The 17735-nt window shown below is 41.0% G+C and overlaps 1 protein-coding gene across 3 annotated transcripts in view; it reads left to right on the plus strand.

Annotated features, from left to right (window-relative positions):
* Nucleotides 1–3755: 3755 nt before the first annotated feature.
* The window catches only part of GABRB1 (gamma-aminobutyric acid type A receptor subunit beta1), a gene marked incomplete at its 5' end in the record, with an annotated part of 131256 nt that continues 117276 nt past the window's right edge, over nt 3756–17735 (plus strand). The window contains 3 exons of one of the 3 annotated variants that reach the window (XM_084519045.1): nt 3756–3838; nt 6638–6729; nt 6843–6910. In XM_084519045.1, the coding sequence (XP_084375171.1) occupies nt 3756–3838; nt 6638–6729; nt 6843–6910 (243 nt within the window). Of the gene's footprint in view, nt 3839–6423; nt 6565–6637; nt 6730–6842; nt 6911–17735 lie in introns of those variants that run through there. The other 2 variants (XM_084519044.1, XM_084519046.1) reach the window with 2 other exon arrangements.

Here is a 17735-nt window from a genome sequence, read left to right on the forward strand (position 1 = left end):
AGGGCAAGTTACCTAGCTTTTCTCATGCCCATTTTCAGAGCAAAGTTCAACTCCTTCTCCAACCTGAACTAACCACAAAGATAGGTCAGGTTGCTCAGGTCTTTGAAAGGAATATTTTTTTAATTCTAAATTTCTTGAGAGTAAATAATGCAGAAGTCTATCTTTCCTCAAAGAAAGGTTCATTTTGATTAAGTAGTTTCTTTCTTCTTCCCGATGAAGAAACTCTTTGATCAACGTGCTTATGAATCTCCATGTGAAAATATCCCCAGAAAAGTTGCTTGTGTGACTGAATTTAGCCATCCTGTCGCCTTATTGCTGGAAGCAAACAAGCTGGGCTCTTATTTACATGAGTCACAGATTCATAAGCGTCTGTATGTAGTGAGTGCATCACAACACTGAAATGGGACAGAGAGACATTGCATTCTAGTGGCCCAGTGTGGTAAAATACTTCTGTTAAGAAGAAAACTTGTATTTCTCTATTCACTGCATTTAAAACGATATATTTAACCTGACAATTTAAATAGAGTTTTGCTGTGAGCTGCTTCAGAAGGTGACACAAAAGTAAAGCTAGAGAAAATGAATTCCATTTATCAGAAAAAATAATCTCTGGGCCATTGTGGTAACAGTGTTTCATTTCTACAAAAAATTACCCATACAAATAAAGACAGGACCAGGCCTAAAAAGAATAGAAGCAAAGGTCTCAGTCCTACAAATATGTACACAGCTTTCTGCACTATGAATCAGCATGTTAAAATAAAGGGAGCTGCTCACAACAAAAAGGTGTATGGGTGCTCAATTTCTACAGGCGAGTTTGCACATCAGGTACCAACTATTTCTGTTGTGTTTCTGACATCTCACCAGCACTGACAAAGCCCAGTTTTGGGGAACCACATAAAAGAACATACCTGAAATATTTTTTAACAGGAACTGTAACATCACCCATCATATTTATCCCCGTTCTTTAAATTTCTCCTCAAAACCTACCTCTGCAGTGCTGTCTATAACCGCCTGCATTTTTTTGGTGACACTAAAGACTACTGGCTACCTGTAGGTAACACGGCCTCTCAGGGCCATCAAACTATGCAAATGCATACAGACTAACTGCTGCCTGCACCTCCTTCATGTCTGTGCCAACACTTGTTGAATGTCTTCCTAATTTATTATGGGTGGCTTGTTCTCTGAAGTCAGAATTGTCTTTTTTATTAATATCTATAGCATCTGACAAAGTTCTTAGGCTCCAAACTCTACTCTTCATGCTCTTGAGATCAGCATCAGCAGAATTTCTTCTTGCAGGTAGCAAGGAGGGGGGCCATGAAAATGTACTGCCAGGGGGGTTGGGGCATTAGACATGCAATACTGGACTAGTGTGCCTCCAGAGGATGGATGCAAGCTCTGCAGTGTTAAGGATGTGGGATGAGTGGTATAGACATACGGCTGGGAGATCTGAAAAGGGACTTCAAATAAGCATTACAGATGTTTATCTGACATGATTAAAGACTCACTAAATTATTCTGGCTGGAGATATTGCAGGACAAATAGATCCCTACAGTTCTTATTATAGTCCTTCTCACTCTGATTATTAAAGGTGAATAACTACAATTCACAGTCTGAAGATCCCAGGATAAAATGCAAATTTACTGTGTCACTCCACAGCTCTTCTCAGTCACTTTCCTGGTGCACTGAAATCCCCAAAGCACACTAAAAGTACCTTCAGCTTGCTATTTTCTGCCATCCAGGAAGACAGCTCACAAGCCACATCTGACTCAAGGGATTACTGTGGGTATAAAATGACAATAGCATTATCACTAAGCAGATAAAACGTGTGACCTATTTGTTACCTACCTCTTTAAGTACAAATAATAACTATTTTTTTTTTTTTTTTACCTGCGTATGTAGTCATTTCACAGTTCCTAGGTTTAATTTCATAGTATTCAAGCCCATTTACCTTAACTTTTATAAATTTGAAAATTTGATCTAAAATTTTGAATACACTTTATCAGTACAATTACTGAAAAAGGACACTTGCTGAGTACCAAATAAGAAAAAATGTATATCCATCCTAACTCTCATTTTTCTTTTACATGGTGGGTATGCAATATGACAAGCCACACGGCCAAGCAAACAGTGGGGTGTAGATGTCTGACAATGAATAATCCAAAGAGCCTGAGCTCTGTTTTGCCTTGTTTTCTGTGCACATTGTTTCACTCTTATGCAGTTTTGCTAATTAATGACGTTGCTTGCACATTTAACAGCAGTCCTGCTTTCACGCAGTAGTTCTCCTCACTGACTGGAGAACTGCAATTCTGGTTAACGACAAGGTTTATGAGTATCCCAGTTCTGCAAGTCCCTATTTCCAATTACTCAAACCAGTCACCATTAAAAATATAAGCCTTCAGAGTCTTTATCTCCACATACAAAGAGCACAGAGCTATCTCTCTCCATTATGAGCAGAATCATGGATACATATCTGCCCTCATCCTATACATGTATTTAACAAGGCACAAAGTACCACTAGAGAGTGGTACTTGATTATTGTAATCAGTGCTTTTGCAATGTTATTTTCCCTAGTTTCATTAAAATTCGTGATCTTCCTTACTACAGAATTCAACTAGTGGGAAGCAGGAAGATTTCTTTTTTTTTTTTTTTTTTTTTTTTTTTTTCAGTGATCTCACATTCTTTTTAAGCAGCCAATATTGTCTAAGCAGAACATTGTTGTTTTACTGTGTGCACTTTCTGATTTCCATGTGACAATGATCGCTGCAAAAAATGAGCTTTAATTAACTGGAAATATTTCTTTGTGTGGGAAAAAATGTTTCCTCCTGAAAGTTTTTGCACAATAAAGGTGAAAAATGAACATACAATTGGCCCAGGGAGGCTTTATAAATCATTCTGTGAGATTTTATTATTTATGTTGCGTCTAGTAAGCACACAACATGTCTCAGAACATGCAAAAGAAAAAGAAAAAAAGTTAAAACCAGTGGATCTCAATTGTTTTACATTGCTGGTGCTTATGTATGATTATCAAAACAAAAGTTTTCCCCACTCAGAAAGTCTGTTTCAACTAACACAGCCCAGAAAGAATTTCCAAAAGATCTTATTCACAAAATTTATGCCTATATCTTAAACCCTATCAGCACTAAGCCCAAAGTGGAAATGAGTGGGAGAGGAATTTCCCATTATCGTTAGAAGTAAATTATCATTAATTATCATTAACTAGGGAGGAGGTGGGCAGGCTGGGAGCATCAGGAAGTCAGAGAAGTAGACCAACTGGTGGAATCATATTCTACTGTCCCTGGGACAGATGCATCAACCAGCCACAACACAGGAAATGAAGGATTCCCTGCCCTCTCAGGACCTGGCAGAAGGAGGGGACTAAAGAGACCGGGAGGAATAGTAGCAGGTTTCTGCCCAGGGCAGAAGGCAAATCCCCTTCCTGCCCACTTCGCCCTCCCAGGTGCCCTTACACAACAGCTACAATGCTGCAGAACTTGATGGACAGGCACACAATGATGTGGATGAAGGTTCATCCAGATTCCCCTTGTATCATGACCACCTCTGTCACAGAAAAAAAAAAAAAAAAAAAAGAAAAGGTGGTTGTCATAGGCAACTCCCTTCTGCCCTTCTGAGGGGAACAGAGGGCCCAATATGCCAACTGTACCCAACCCATAGGGACGTCTGCTGTTAAGAGATGTTACTAGAAAAGTCTGGTACATCCCCTGATTACTGTCCATTATTGTTTTTTGATGTCAGCAGGAATGCAGGAGCTAAGAGAAGTCCAAAGTCAATCAAAAGGGACTTCAGAGTATTGGACCAATTGGTTAAAGGATGAAGCACACAGGTAGGGTTTTCCTCTATCCTTCCAGTACCTGGAACAATATCGATCGGAATAGGCAGGCCCAGCTCAGCTGATCAATACATAGCTGATGTCACTGGCAGAAGACCTTACCGAGAGATTTTGACCAATTAGAGGGCTGGGCAATCACCATCCACATGAAGAGCAAGTGCTGGATTCTGCACCTGGGATGGAACAACCCTGGCTGTACATACAGATTAGGGGACAAAAGGCTGGAGAGCAGCCACGCAGAAAGGGATCTGGGGGTTTTGGTCAACAGCAAGTTGACAGAGAGCCATCAGTGTGCCCTGGCAGCCAGGTGGGCCAACCATACCCTAGGGCGCATCAGGCCCAGCACTGCCATCCAGGAAAGGGATTGTCCTGCTGTGCTCCGCACTAGTGTGGCCTCACCTCGAGCACTGTGTGCAGTTTGGGGCACCACAGTATAAAAAGGACATAAAACTATTAGAGTGTGTCCAAAGGAGGACTACAAAGATAGTGAAGGGTCTAGAGGGCAAGACATATGAAGAGCAGCTGAGGCCCCTTGGTTTGTTCAGCCCAGAGCAGAGCAGGCTGAAGGGAGGCCCCATGGCAGCCTTCAGCTTCCCCACAAGGGGAGCAGAGGGGCAGGGGCTGAGCTCTGCTCTCTGGTGACAGTGACAGGACCCAAGGGAACAGCACTGAAGCACTCAAAAGACAGGTCCCCATCGCATTGCCGTGATCCACTGCAAGGGGCAAAAGGAATCATTCTCATTGCCCCTGCAATGCCATGCAGCTCCTCTGTTGTGTGATTATTCAAAGTCCCACATAAACTTATTTGTTCTCAAACCCCGACCACTAGGGGATCTTTCCAGCATTCCCTCCACTCAGTAGGATATTGTTTCAAGATCCCATTTTAGATCACAGATGTCCTGAGATAAGCTCCAGAAACACACCTAACACATTTCAACCATTAACAGGCACTCAGTCTAGACTACAGCTAGTCTGAGTATGGCTGCCTTGAAATTTACAGAGAAAAAAGAATTAATATAGAATAAACTCCTGCATTCATGCTTTATGACAGATTTTGGAAAGCCAAACAGAGCAGCAGTCTCCCTTTTATACAGACATTTCTGACTTTCTCATGGCTTATGACAAAGTTAAAATTATTTTCAACAGATAGTGCAGCAAACCATCAAGTAGTGAAAAAGGATTCTCAAGTCCCATGGAAAATCCTCATTTAGTGCTTCAAAGGAGCCAGGTAACTTTGTTACGACTGTGTTTGATGTAACTCTGCATAAAAAGATACCTTTTAGTATGTGTCTATGGGGAGATTTTTTATTTTTTTTTGAAGTGCTATCTATTCCAGCAGCACCAATTATACTTGAACACTATTAAAATATGTTAATCCTGATTAGAAGATTTTAAACTCTTTCAAAACAGCAATGCCAAAGTACAAGTTGAACTGAGAGATCATATTTTTTAGAAACTAAGGACTAAAAAAAGGAGGAAAAGAAAGACATGTTCAATATAGAAGACCTGAAAGCCAACTGAAAATACTCATTATGCCTGTAATAAGCTAAGAGTAAATTATTTATTTTCACAAACTTATACTGTCATGGTTTTGAGAAGCAGCTGTGAGGGTAAAACGCTCCTGTCACAGTCTTACAGGAAGCATGTTGTGCTCCTTCCCAAGTAACAAATTTTCACAGAACACTAGATTTTGTGTCACTAACTCTGTATTTCAATATGCCTGCATTTTCCTAATATCATGGTATATTTCAACCACAAGAGCATCACCAATATCTGTCTTTCTGCAGAAATAAATCTGTGTGACATTGTAGGAGTCTCACAAACAGGGAATACGTATTCCCAGGTCACTGAGCACAGGGCTGCCTAGCGCACAGATGAAAGGGGTAGAATTGGAAAGGGATAAATGTTATCTCTGCTGAGCTGCTGTGCAGGGAAATGGAACAGCACCAGCAAAGGCACCAAGTGCCTGCTGGACTCCAGTTATCCAGCATGTCATATTGCCTGCGAGAAGCAGGGGTACACAAGGCCGTAGGTTCACCCTGTCTTTTAAAAAACACAAGATAAAAGACTTTGGCTGAAAAAGATCAACTCCAAACGTGTTGTGACCGACTGCATATGCCACTCCTGGTATTTCAGGGGACCACTCCAATGACAGGTATCACAAAGCAGAGGGACAGACAGATGTGTAACTACGACTCCAGCCCTCACAAATGGGCGAAGTATGCGCATCACCCTGCCATGTAATTCCCTTTGGATGCACCGACACTCTTTTGTGTCACCTCTCGTGTCACCTTAGCATCACCGTGAGCTCTCCACAGAACTGCCCTCCCCACTCCCTCTCGCTGCGGCTGCCCACGCAGACCCCCTCGCCCACCTCCCCTTTCCCCGGGGGTGTGCGACCACGCGTGGCGGCCGCTCGGGGACCCCCGCCGGCCTCGCTGCTCCCCAGCGAGCACCCAGCCCCGCCGAGCCGGCGGCCCCCATGACGGGCAGCGGGGCGGCGGGGGGCTGCGCGCATGCGTTGGGCCGGCGGGACTCGGTGCTCCGCTCCGCTCCGCTCCAACTTGCAGCCCGCGGCTCGGTCCCCGGCGAGGCGGCGGTGGCAGGGGAGCTGCCGGGACCGGGATGAGGGCGGCGAGGTGGGGCGGCCCGCGGGCCCTGAGGATGCTGCTGGTGCTGCTGGTGCTGCTGGTGCTGGCCGTGGCGTGCGCGGCGCGCAGGTGAGCGGCGGAGGGGAGCGGGCGCAGGGGCCGCCGGCCGCCTCCCTTAACCCGGCTGTGCTCCTTCCCGCAGCGCCGACGAGCCCAGCAACATGTCCTACGTGAAGGAGACGGTGGACGGGCTGCTGCACGGCTACGACATCCGCCTCAGGCCCGACTTCGGAGGTGAGCCGCCCGCGCTCCCCGCGCCCCGGCCCCGCTGCCCGGGCTCCCCCCCCCCTTCCCCCGTCTAAGCCCGGCTCCCGCATCCCCTTCCCTCCCTTCTCCCTTCCCCGCAGGGCCGCCCGTCGGTGTGGGCATGCGGATAGAGATCGCCAGCATCGACGTGGTGTCCGAAGTCAACATGGTGAGTGAGCCAAGGGCGACCGCTCGCCCCCGGGTCGGCACCTGCCTGCACAGGGCGCTGTGCCCGAGGGAGAGCAAATCCTGCAAAGCAGCCGGGCACGTCGGGGTGCAAAAAAAAGTTGTCTGTGCTCTTGGCATAACATTCACGTGTAGCGCTCCAGAAGTGCTCGCTGCCTTGCTCAGCATGCCTGCTACAGGTTTGAGGTTCTGGGCTTTGCTTGCAGTGTTTTGCTCTTTACAGTGTCAGCAGCTGTCATTGGAAACCTTGGGTTTGCCTTAGCTGTAGCAGCACATGACAGATTTGCTTGATTTTTTTTCTTAATGTCAAATGATTTAAAGTTAGACACCTTGTATTGCAAGCTAACGGCATTGAATAAAAGCGTCAAAAAGAAAAGAATGTGCAGCTTCTACAAATCACTCATTCCTGTAGAAGAAAAAAGCATTGTAGATTAAATACATAAGGATGTTCCCGATCCAGCTATCAAAATTAGAAAAGTCCCCTAGCTACAGGTGGGAAACGTATGGCATTTGATTTCAGTTCTGCTGCTGAAAGGAGCGTTGCTAGACATGCAGGCTTGAAGAACAAAAAATATGTCTGTACACTGCTTGCCTCGTTTGACAGTCTTTTCCCAGAAGAAACTGAAAAATCAGGTACAACTTTGAACATTTTACAGAATCATGCTGGATTAGCATGCACCCCAGGCATTTTGCTCTCACTGTCTTTTCTTGTACTGGGTCTCATGAAACTCTAAGATGCATTCTTTACATAGGGGAATGCTTATTTGGCTAAAAGAAGCTTAAAACCTTGCATTTCCATACTGTTCAACAGTTTATTTCACTTAAAAAAATATATATATATTTGTCCATTCAAAGTAATTTCCTTGTGATTTTTTTTCCCTTGTATATTAGAGTTAATAGTTGTCATTGAAAACTGATGAAGAGAGTTTGTTTTCCTCTTTATATTTACTTTTTTCTGTTGTTTGCTCTACAAGCACAGTTCCTTTTTGCATGTAACTGCTATATTTGTTAAGATTGCACCTAAGAGAGTGGGGAGGAAAGGATATTTGTCACTTTGCATGTAGCATACAAGTCTCAAGTTTCAGCTCCTGTAGTTCCTGTTACTGCTTTGTACTTTAAGGGAGGACACGATAGGGACTGTGCAAATAAGGCAGACAAAACAGAACATAAGTCTTCTCCATATCAAAACAGTCAAAGAATAAAACATCTCCAAACTGTTTCTACCACCCTGAAGGTGGTAGAAACTTCTACTGCTTTCTACAAAGCAGTGTGCCCTGAGAAAGCCAAACACTGCAAACACCATCACCAAAATACCTGTTCTGAAAGGTCCAGCATATATCTCATGAAGTGTTAACACCTGAAGTCCTGTTAATTCAAAGGGGAGTGGATGTGACAGTTTCCAGTGGAAATGCCAAGGGGTATGAATTGCATTGGATTTCATTGTGGTTTGCATTGCATTGCATTGCAATGGCTTGCAGCATTTCTGCTTAGCTCTGACAGAACCAACATGCAACTTCCTGCATCCTTCCAATTCTTGCACAGCCCATGGGAATGCGTAATTTGAACTTTCTAGTTTCTATTCAAGTGAATTTGCATGCTAGATGGATTTTTGGCAACTGACCATGTGCAAGGGGAAGCAGCTCGACAAAACTGGTCAAAAAAGTGACAAGATGTTTTAATTTCTTAAAATCAACAATGCATCTTCACAGTGGAAGTAAGCAACCAGGCATAATTCCCAGGTATAGCCAAAAACTGGTACCTTAAGGCAAAATATGGGGAAAAAAAGAGTCCCCGTTTGGAATCATTCTGAAAGGGCTCTCCCATATCACCTGTACTACATTCATACCACGTCTACAGTGTTCTTTGTCACAAGGTCTTTGTTGCTTTGTCAGAGACCATTGTATAGTCTTTTTTTTGGACAATGATCAGTAACCTCATCCATCATTGAAGAAATTAGGGGATTGCTGTCAGCTTAAGAGAAACATTCCTGCCTAGTGACATAATTCTAGTATTTATTTATTTTTTCTGAGAAAAAGAGCTTTGAAGTGTTGCAGCAACCTGTGAATCCTTTAGCTTTTCATCTTTCCTTTTAAACTCGTGTCTTGTAGATTTTTTTTCCTCTCCTTAGTAAGAGGAGGAAGAGATACCATTCTATTCAGTCAGTCTCACCTAGGAGGAGTGGAGGCAGTTCTCTCATCCCTTGGCTCTCCTCAGGAATGTGAAACCTTATTTCCAGAATGGCAGAAGCAGCTATTCCAAATCATGGTACCCACTGGTGAGGTTAAACTTTCTATTTCAGTTTTAGTGCTTAAATAAGAGTAAAGTTCTTTTTGTTTGTTTGTTTGTTTTGTTTTGTTTATATCTCTGTACTCCATCAGCATGTTAGATGAGAATTTGTCCCGGCTGTAGGCTGTCCACCAAGTTAACAGGCAGATTTGTATGTCTGAGTAAATCCAGTCATCAGGGAAAAAAGTTGAAATATTAACAACAGAACAACTGTGAATTCTGTGAAAACCATCTGTAATAACTGTCTGATCAAGCAGCTTGTTTAGTTGTAATGGCTTCTTCAAATATGCTAAGTTATTATGAATATACTCAATTAATTGCAAAAAACTCACAAAACCTTGAAGTCAACCATTCTTGCTATTTCCCCTAGGTATTCAGGCTTCATCTGTTCAGCTTTTTAAACTGCATTGTTTTATGCCTGTTTGGTAGTTCAACAATACTGTACTGAGCTGCCATAGCAACTTTTACATAAAGATTAATTGAAGCAGTCATCCTCATGACACCTGTGTTTGGCATTGGATCCATTGTCGTATATTTGATTTTTGCGGGTAATGAGCTGAAGAGCTTGTCATACATTGAACAAGCAGAAGTAGAATTTCAACGTTGTAATGACCGTTGCCCTGTTCTAATCATACCTTCTTCCTAATACACCATAAGTTTTAATCTGTTTCCATCAGATTTTCACATCCATGCTACAGTAATTGGAATTTACAAAGCATTCACTTCCAAAGGTACAAGGTGACTCTTCTGCTTTGTCTCAGTTAATGACTGTTCAGCTAATTTTCATCCATGACAGAGTTCCTTTAGAAGTATATTAGACATTTACATGAATATAAAGAGTTCATTAAGAACCATACTATGACTAAATCTATTAAGTTTCTGTGACGTGAATTGTCTGCTTTACTGTGATACCTTTACCTGATTAACAGAAGGTGCTGATTGTACATCAAGAATGAACATTGATAGTATGATTCATGGTAGTTACCTTCAAGCTTCAGAGCAAGCAAGCATATGACATATTGCTATATCTACAAGGAAACAGTTGAGAAGTAACTGGACTCTTAAAAAAAAAAAAAAAGTGCACATGCAATACATGACAATTTTCTCTCTGTTTTTCCTCCTGAGCAGTTAGTCAAACCTTTATAGTAGAGAAAAAGTAGTGGTTATGTGCTGTAAAGCTTTGAAAACCAATGCACACATTAAAGAACCTTTTATAGAGCAGTTGAGAGAGATACAAAAAATTAGCCCATTAATTCATTTTGGGGAACTCAGTTCCTGAAGTGCCATACTGGTTTTACACTGATGATATGGATTTCATTTATGTGATACCAGATTGCAGGTTTTATGTCCCAGCAAGAAAAGAGAGAAGAAAATTTAATAGTTCTTTGGCAGGAAAGGTATAATTCTTTAGCATCTCCACAACCAAAGTCTGTTTTATTGTTTTTCTCCCAAACAAGTCACAAATCTTGCAGAGAAGTAGGATCTCATTTTTGCTTACTGTTCAGAAATCACTGTCGTCTTCCCAGGGTTTCTCCTTAAGAAGCCTACCTCTTATGCTGTCAACATCCCAACTTGTTGGAAAACATTCTTGGCCCAGAAAGAATTTAGTTTAGCTTAAACCACTCATATTTGTACCCTTTGGGAAAATGGTAGATAAATAAGCCAACTATGTAGATTTTTTTTAATCCATTTCATGCTATACCTCCCTTTCGTATTCTGTCTCTTTACCTTTTCTGCCTTTATGATTATACATAAAAAATAGACCTAGAAATAGACATTATCTTCTAGTGCATTTTTGACACCTTGGCTTATGCTCAATGATAATGTCATGCAGTTTTGGCACAGAGTAGACCCCTATGCTGTGTGTGATCCCTCACATTGTCATTTCTGCATGACTGTGGTGGGTTTGGAGGACAAAGTGTCTCCCACAGCATTAACACTCCGCAGCCCATGTAACCAGACATCATTTTCTACCATACTTATTTCACTTTTCCTGGAAGCAATGTAATGCTTCTCTTTTTTCCTGCAGCCTTTAGGGCTGCTCTCAGGCCTCCTACTGAAACACTAGCTTACATTAGAAATGAAATCCAAGAGAAGTTCACCCTCCATCATACCAGGAGGTTATAGATACATTACCTTGGAGGCTTACAAACAGTTTGCTGTCTGAAGAAGTTTTTTCATAGTCCTTTTGCATCACGCATTGCCACCATAGCAGCAAATGCATTATGGCACATTTACAACAAAATGCACAACAGCTCCCAGAAAGATATTCATTAATATCCAGCACAACCGTTTATACAGTGGACAATTTTCAAGGTAATTCCATCTTTTTTACTGTATGTTTTCAGACACAATTATGTATTTCACCATGTTACCATATTGTAATAAATACTCAGTGTTATTTTGTTGAGGATAAATTAATGTTTTGTATTAGTAAAGAGAGGAATCAAGGTATTCAAGTGAAATATACAGTAGCTTTGTGCCCACAGCCCAGGGCATGATTTTAGCCCTCCCGGGGCTGTTGGTCTCAGGCCCTGCAATGCTGCGATTTAAAGCCTCAATCTGGATAAGGTTTAGAACCACTGGAAGTGTACCCGTTACACCTGACTGGCCAGCACTCATGCATTAGACCCCAACTTTAGGAACAATAGAGAGACTTACATGTATGGGTGCAGGCTATCTTAAGGCACTTTTTGCGGGTTAAGCTGTGTTTACAGACTTCATCAGAGTTTCACGCATCATCTTGTCCCTCGGTTGACTGGCTGGGTTAAGTGTCTGGGAAAGCAGCATGTTGGCTGTTGTGAATGTTAGTATAGGAAATCAGCTCTCTTGTGGAGAGTTTAGGACCCAAATTAGCATCACGAACCCCATTTCCATAGCTCTTTGCATCACAGCAGCCAAGTCTCCTTTATTTGAATCTTAAGTCTGGTACCTGGAGAACTAGAAAGTCAAATTCCTTCAGCTCACCCCATAAGGCAACAGAAGTGATCAGGGCAGACAAAATGACAATAAATGCAGTTCCTTAGTCTAAATACATTTGCCTGAAGATCCTCACAGAGGTTAAACTGATTTTGAAAATTGTCATAAAACTCAACAATTCTTAATGAAAATTAGCCTAGCGGTAGTGCAGAAGAAGAAGGGAGAAGTACTTTTCTGTTATATAGCAACTCTCTTGAAAAGCATGAAGGACATACAGAGGACTTGAAATGAATATTAATAGAAACATTCAGCAACTGATTTTATTTTTTCCAGCAAATAAAGAAAAACTAATCAAGTAATAATACATAAAGGTCAGATCATTTCATCACTGTCTGTTCTGAGCAGGAGTAATTATATTAGCAGTGAAACATGGAATGAATGTAGAAATAGGCAGCTTGAGGTTAAGTAGCTGGGTCATGTTATTGGATGTTTTGCTGGGTTATTTTTCATCTGAATACAGGAATAAGTGGTCCTTCAACAAAATTAACAAGTAGACAGAACGGATAAAGTGATAACTTAAATGTTGTTTCATGAGACCCAGAAAAGATAAATCTTCATTTTTTTTTTGAAAATAAAACTCAACTGAGACCAGCTTCAATCAAGTATTCCAAGCTCTCTTTTTAGCCTGACAGGCATAATACTTCACAAGTTCCTTTATTTCAAGGTTTAAACAAACTAGCTATTAATATCCTTCATAGAAAAGAAATGATTCTTTTATTATTAGATGGACAACTCTCCCATCTCCCTCAATTGTTTCTCTCTCTGGCCACTGTAGGTGGCTTACCCTTACTTCCTAGCATTTCTCAAGGGCTGATAAGCTCAGTTCTGACCCTCGTACATCATCTTTTAGCCCTGATTTTAAACCTGATGCCACAGGGCATCCTGACACATCTGTAGTTCAGCTAAATGATATAACTCATGTGGAGCCTGCATTTGTGAAGACAAAAGAGAAGATGGTCACACTTCCCATTTGTTTAAAACATATTTCAAGAATACAGCCATATAACACAAATTTTTAACATTTGTTGGTAAGGTGCTTCTTTCCTTCTTTCTCCCAAGCCTGGAGTAAAAAATAAAAAATAAAATAAAATAAAATAAAATAAAATAAAATAAAATAAAATAAAATAAAATAAAATAAAATAAAATAAACCAAAAAATAAGTCTGAAATACAGTGCTATTACTGTGATGAACTGTCAGAAATACCTGGAAGGGAAAGGACCATATGATTTCTTAAGCATTCCACCAAACACTTATCCTGCCAGGTTTGTTTCCTGAAATCTACAGTTAATCCTATCACAATCGGACCTGCAATGAGATGTGAATTCCAGATACATGGATGAAAAAATCCAGGGTCTTGCCGAGCATGCCCTGTTTTGTGCATCTGCATCAAACAATGTGCCTATGCTGTGACCACTGAAAACTTCCAGACTGGGTGGCTGTTAGCCTGTACAAACTCCACAGTTCAGTAGCACAAACATTTTGAGAACATTCAGGGCCCCAAATGATCCTTTAGTAACAGAATGGTCAACAATTCACACAGAGGACCCATTCCCCAAAATTGTCCTTTTCCCAAAAAGAGAAAAATACCTCTATAAAACACAGAGTTTTTCCAGGAACCTGAAAAATGTTTCTTTTTCTGTGGGTGGGTGTGGTTGTGTAGGCAGGTAGGTAGGACAGGGCAGGGGCCTTAATTAAAAGTTTGTATTTTTATTTTCCCCATTTTCATTGCCTTTTTATTTCTGAATCTGGAAAGGTGAGAATATCAGGAACTCCACAGTGAAGATTTGTCTTCATAAGGAGATTTAAGGGACGCTTTTCAAATGGCTGCAAAACTTAGTGATTTTTTTTTTTATCAGCTTTATTTTGTACTTTATGCCTGAAGAGTTTTTTGTACTTCTTCTAGGCTGTTTTCATAAATTCCCTTCCAACTAGCAGTTCAGGAAAGACCTGGAGCTAAAACCATGCACCCAGAAGAAGGAACAGTCACACCACCAGTTCTCCCTGAGGTGTGAAAAGATCCTCACCCTCAGGTAGCACCAAAAGACTTGCTCCTTTTCTCAGGATGCCAAGTAGTCTGAGACAACAGCTGAAACTGTTAAATCAAACCCAGGGATTTCCATCATTCATCAGCATCCCCAGCTGCTGTGTTTTGTGGGGTGCTGTATTCCAAACAGCAGCTGCTGAGAAGAGTTCTTTGTGATGTCTTATTCCCCATATCTACATAATCTGTATTTTAAAACATCAATGAAGCCTGAGAAACTAACTATAAGGGCATCTCTCAGGCGGTGAAAGAGTCCAAGATAACTTTCAGAAAGATTTTGTACTTTAATGCTCTTTAAGACTCCTTTTTTTCTTCAAGAGAAGTAATTATGAATCTAAAGGTATGCACCTTTGTGATTGTAGAATTCCTTTTCCCTCACATGAAATACTGCCTGTAATGCTGGCAGTGCTCCAGAAAGTGTATTATAATTAAATTACTTCTACCCCAAATGCAAGACTGCTGCAAATATTTTCACAAGGAAATCTGTAGTAGTAGTCTGAATAATCTAGTGGAATAACACCAGATTTTAACAGCAGATTGTTTCAACCTTTCTCTAAGCACTAGCTCTGTATTAAGATTTACATGGGCTGGAGAAGGTGGATATGATTTTTTTTGTGTATCAAGCTTGACAATGTCCTTTCAAGAGTAAAAGGCTGGGTTTGGCCAAAGCAGTGTCACACTAATTTGCTCCATCTTCTGCTGGGGCAAATCCTTGATTGCTTGTGTTATGTCATGGACAGGTAACAGGTAATATAAGAGACACAAAGGCATCTTCTAGAAAGTTGTATTATCACACAGGCATCCACCTCATAGCAAGAGTGAGTTGTAAGGTTTTAAATACTGTAGATTGCATAGTTTCAAAGCGAAGATTAATGGTTTCAGACTGCCAAACTTAATTAAAGGTTGGAATAAATGTTCTCCATTAAGATTCATCAATCCATTTGGCTGAGATTGAAGAATTTCACTTGTGTCTTTTTAAATTGTCTATAGAAAAAAATGAAGAGATAGCAAAGTTAAAACTGCTGAAACAGATACATGGTGTCTAAATATTGTTCAGGATCTTAATTATATTAAAAGAGGAGTGCAGTTAATTTCCCATCATAATTTTATGCTGAAGAACCTCTTAATTGCAGCTGAAGTAAAATGAGTACCAGTCAGCTGCAGGTAGATGCATTCATGCTTGTGTGTCTCAGGAGCTTTTGGGCAGCACCAGTCCCCACAAGCACTGAGGACTCTGGTCCCATCCAAGGGGGCCAGATGCTGATGGCCTCACTGGTTTTAAGGAGTACACTCATGGATGAAATGTCTCACACCAGTAAAATCAAGTTCGTGTTAGTTTTACAAACTCAACAGTTTGTTCAGCAGTTTGTAAGAGCAATCCAACTTTCCAGTTTATGGCAGTTTTAAACCTTTGTTTCACTACAATTTTCTGTGTAATTACTCTTCAGCATGAGCAAATAACCAAGCCTGTAATGATACCCCTTCCTCTGTGTTCTTCCATGCTGATTTATCCTCTCTTTGACCAATTTGTTTGTAAAATATTCACTCTGAATACCAATACACTGGTCAAGGAGAGGACATAGGCGAGCTTCAAAGACTTCATAAATGTATTGCACTTCACAGACAGTGTGCAGCTTTGTTACTGGCTTCCTATGACGGCAACAAAACATGGGATTAGCAGCCACCTGTAAATTACGGATTTATTTTATCTACTGTGCCAGGTCTGACTAGAAAAAAAAAAAAAAAGAAAAAAAAAAAGAGTAAGCTGCAAAACATCAATAACACACTGGGAATCAAATCTGCAATGACAGACTTCACAGCTCGTTAAATGCTGTGTGGATTCCTGCACTAATAGGAAGCAAATACAGTGTCATTGTGGTATCAATTGAAAATGAATCCTGCATAGAAATCTTTTCAGTTTTCACTGTCAAGAGAAATGGCTTTGTTTTCTAGAAGCTCCTGAGTAGCATGTATTACTGAGATCTCAAGGAATAACACATTCTTTCCTTTTAGCTACTCCTAGCAGAAATTCAGAGTAAGCACAAAGCAGATTATTACAATGACTAGCATAATTCAGAAAACACAATATAAATACAAACAGCAAAGTAGACACCATTTCGCTCAAAGCAATTTTCCCAGTTCTCACCAATACAACGTGGTCCGTCAGAGTTGCTCTCAGAGGAGACTTTTGCACCAGATCAAATTATCAGTTCATTGAGCCAATTTCAAATATGAAACTAAAAATTTTGCTTCATGCTGGAGTGTATCATCCTGATGGGCAAAATGGTCTGTATATTTTATCATGCCAATTCTGAAAACATAACACAAATCCTCCACTATTTCCCTTCCAGAACCTAATAAACCTCGTAAAAATAATAAATTTTACACTGTTCTACCGTTTAGCACCAGGGAAATAGCACTGCCAGAGACATAATAGGGTAATGTGGTCCATGTCCAACCACTGCCCTTCTGTGGGTTTGATCTATCATATAATCATAGGTTCATTAAGGCTGAAAAAGACCTCCAAGATCATCTAGTCCAGCCATCCTCCTGAATGCTCAATCTCTCACTGGAACGGGGATCCTTTGTAAGTAATACTGTTGTAGCTCCTAGGAGAGGGACCGCTAGGAGGAAATAGCAGTTCTGGGATGCACAGCATGAGTCAAGATTTCTCAAGAATAACATGATCCTGCTCCGTCATGGGCAGTGTTGGTCTCCAGCCATTTTGCAGTGTGACATGGGTACAGCATTGTTACACTTCTGACTATAAAACACTACTTATGGTTTTCTGTCTGTTTTTTGTTGTTCTTGTTGCTGTTGTTGTTGTTGTTGTTGTTTTTGTTTTGTTTTGTGCCTTCACAGTTGCAGTAAGCATTCCAGGTTGTCAAAGAATAGATGATAAATAGGTTGTGAGTTACTTGTAAAGTGATTAATGTTATTTTTTCTACTCATCATCTACCTGAGAGCAGTAACAGTAAGTGCAGCACTGGCAAAGAGCAGCAGTGCAGCCAGCAATATCCTTGGTATTAGGTGTTCATTTCTCACATCTGCAGAATCCAAGAAGCCATAAGCAATTAAATGACAGGACAGCTCCAGAACACTACCTCCTCTCAGAACATAACATGGGACAAGGGGCCACCTAGGAATGACCTAGGAATGCTTCTCATTGAGTTGTTGAATATAAAAGATTGTTGGTTTTTTTTCCTCAAAACAATGAGAGAAGGAAAGAGAAAATAGGTACATATTTTTTATCTGTTCATGAGTCACTTTTTCTGTTTAGGTAATTTTTCTGCTTATAGCTATGCTCCTTCCACAGCAGGATAGCTATCAAGCTACTATCTTACTGGAAACAAATACATTTTTTGAAGATTAGATATTAATCTGCAGATGATTCAGACATGTATTGTTCAGGCTAGCTTATTACACGTGTTTAGTACAGGACCTGGTGGCTTCAATGCCTTTTGCACAGCTTGTGTTCTGAAATCCAGGCAACCCTGGCAC

The sequence above is a fragment of the Aythya ferina genome (genome assembly GCF_964211825.1).
Source record: "Aythya ferina genome assembly, chromosome: 4".
Taxonomy (NCBI): domain Eukaryota; kingdom Metazoa; phylum Chordata; class Aves; order Anseriformes; family Anatidae; genus Aythya; species Aythya ferina.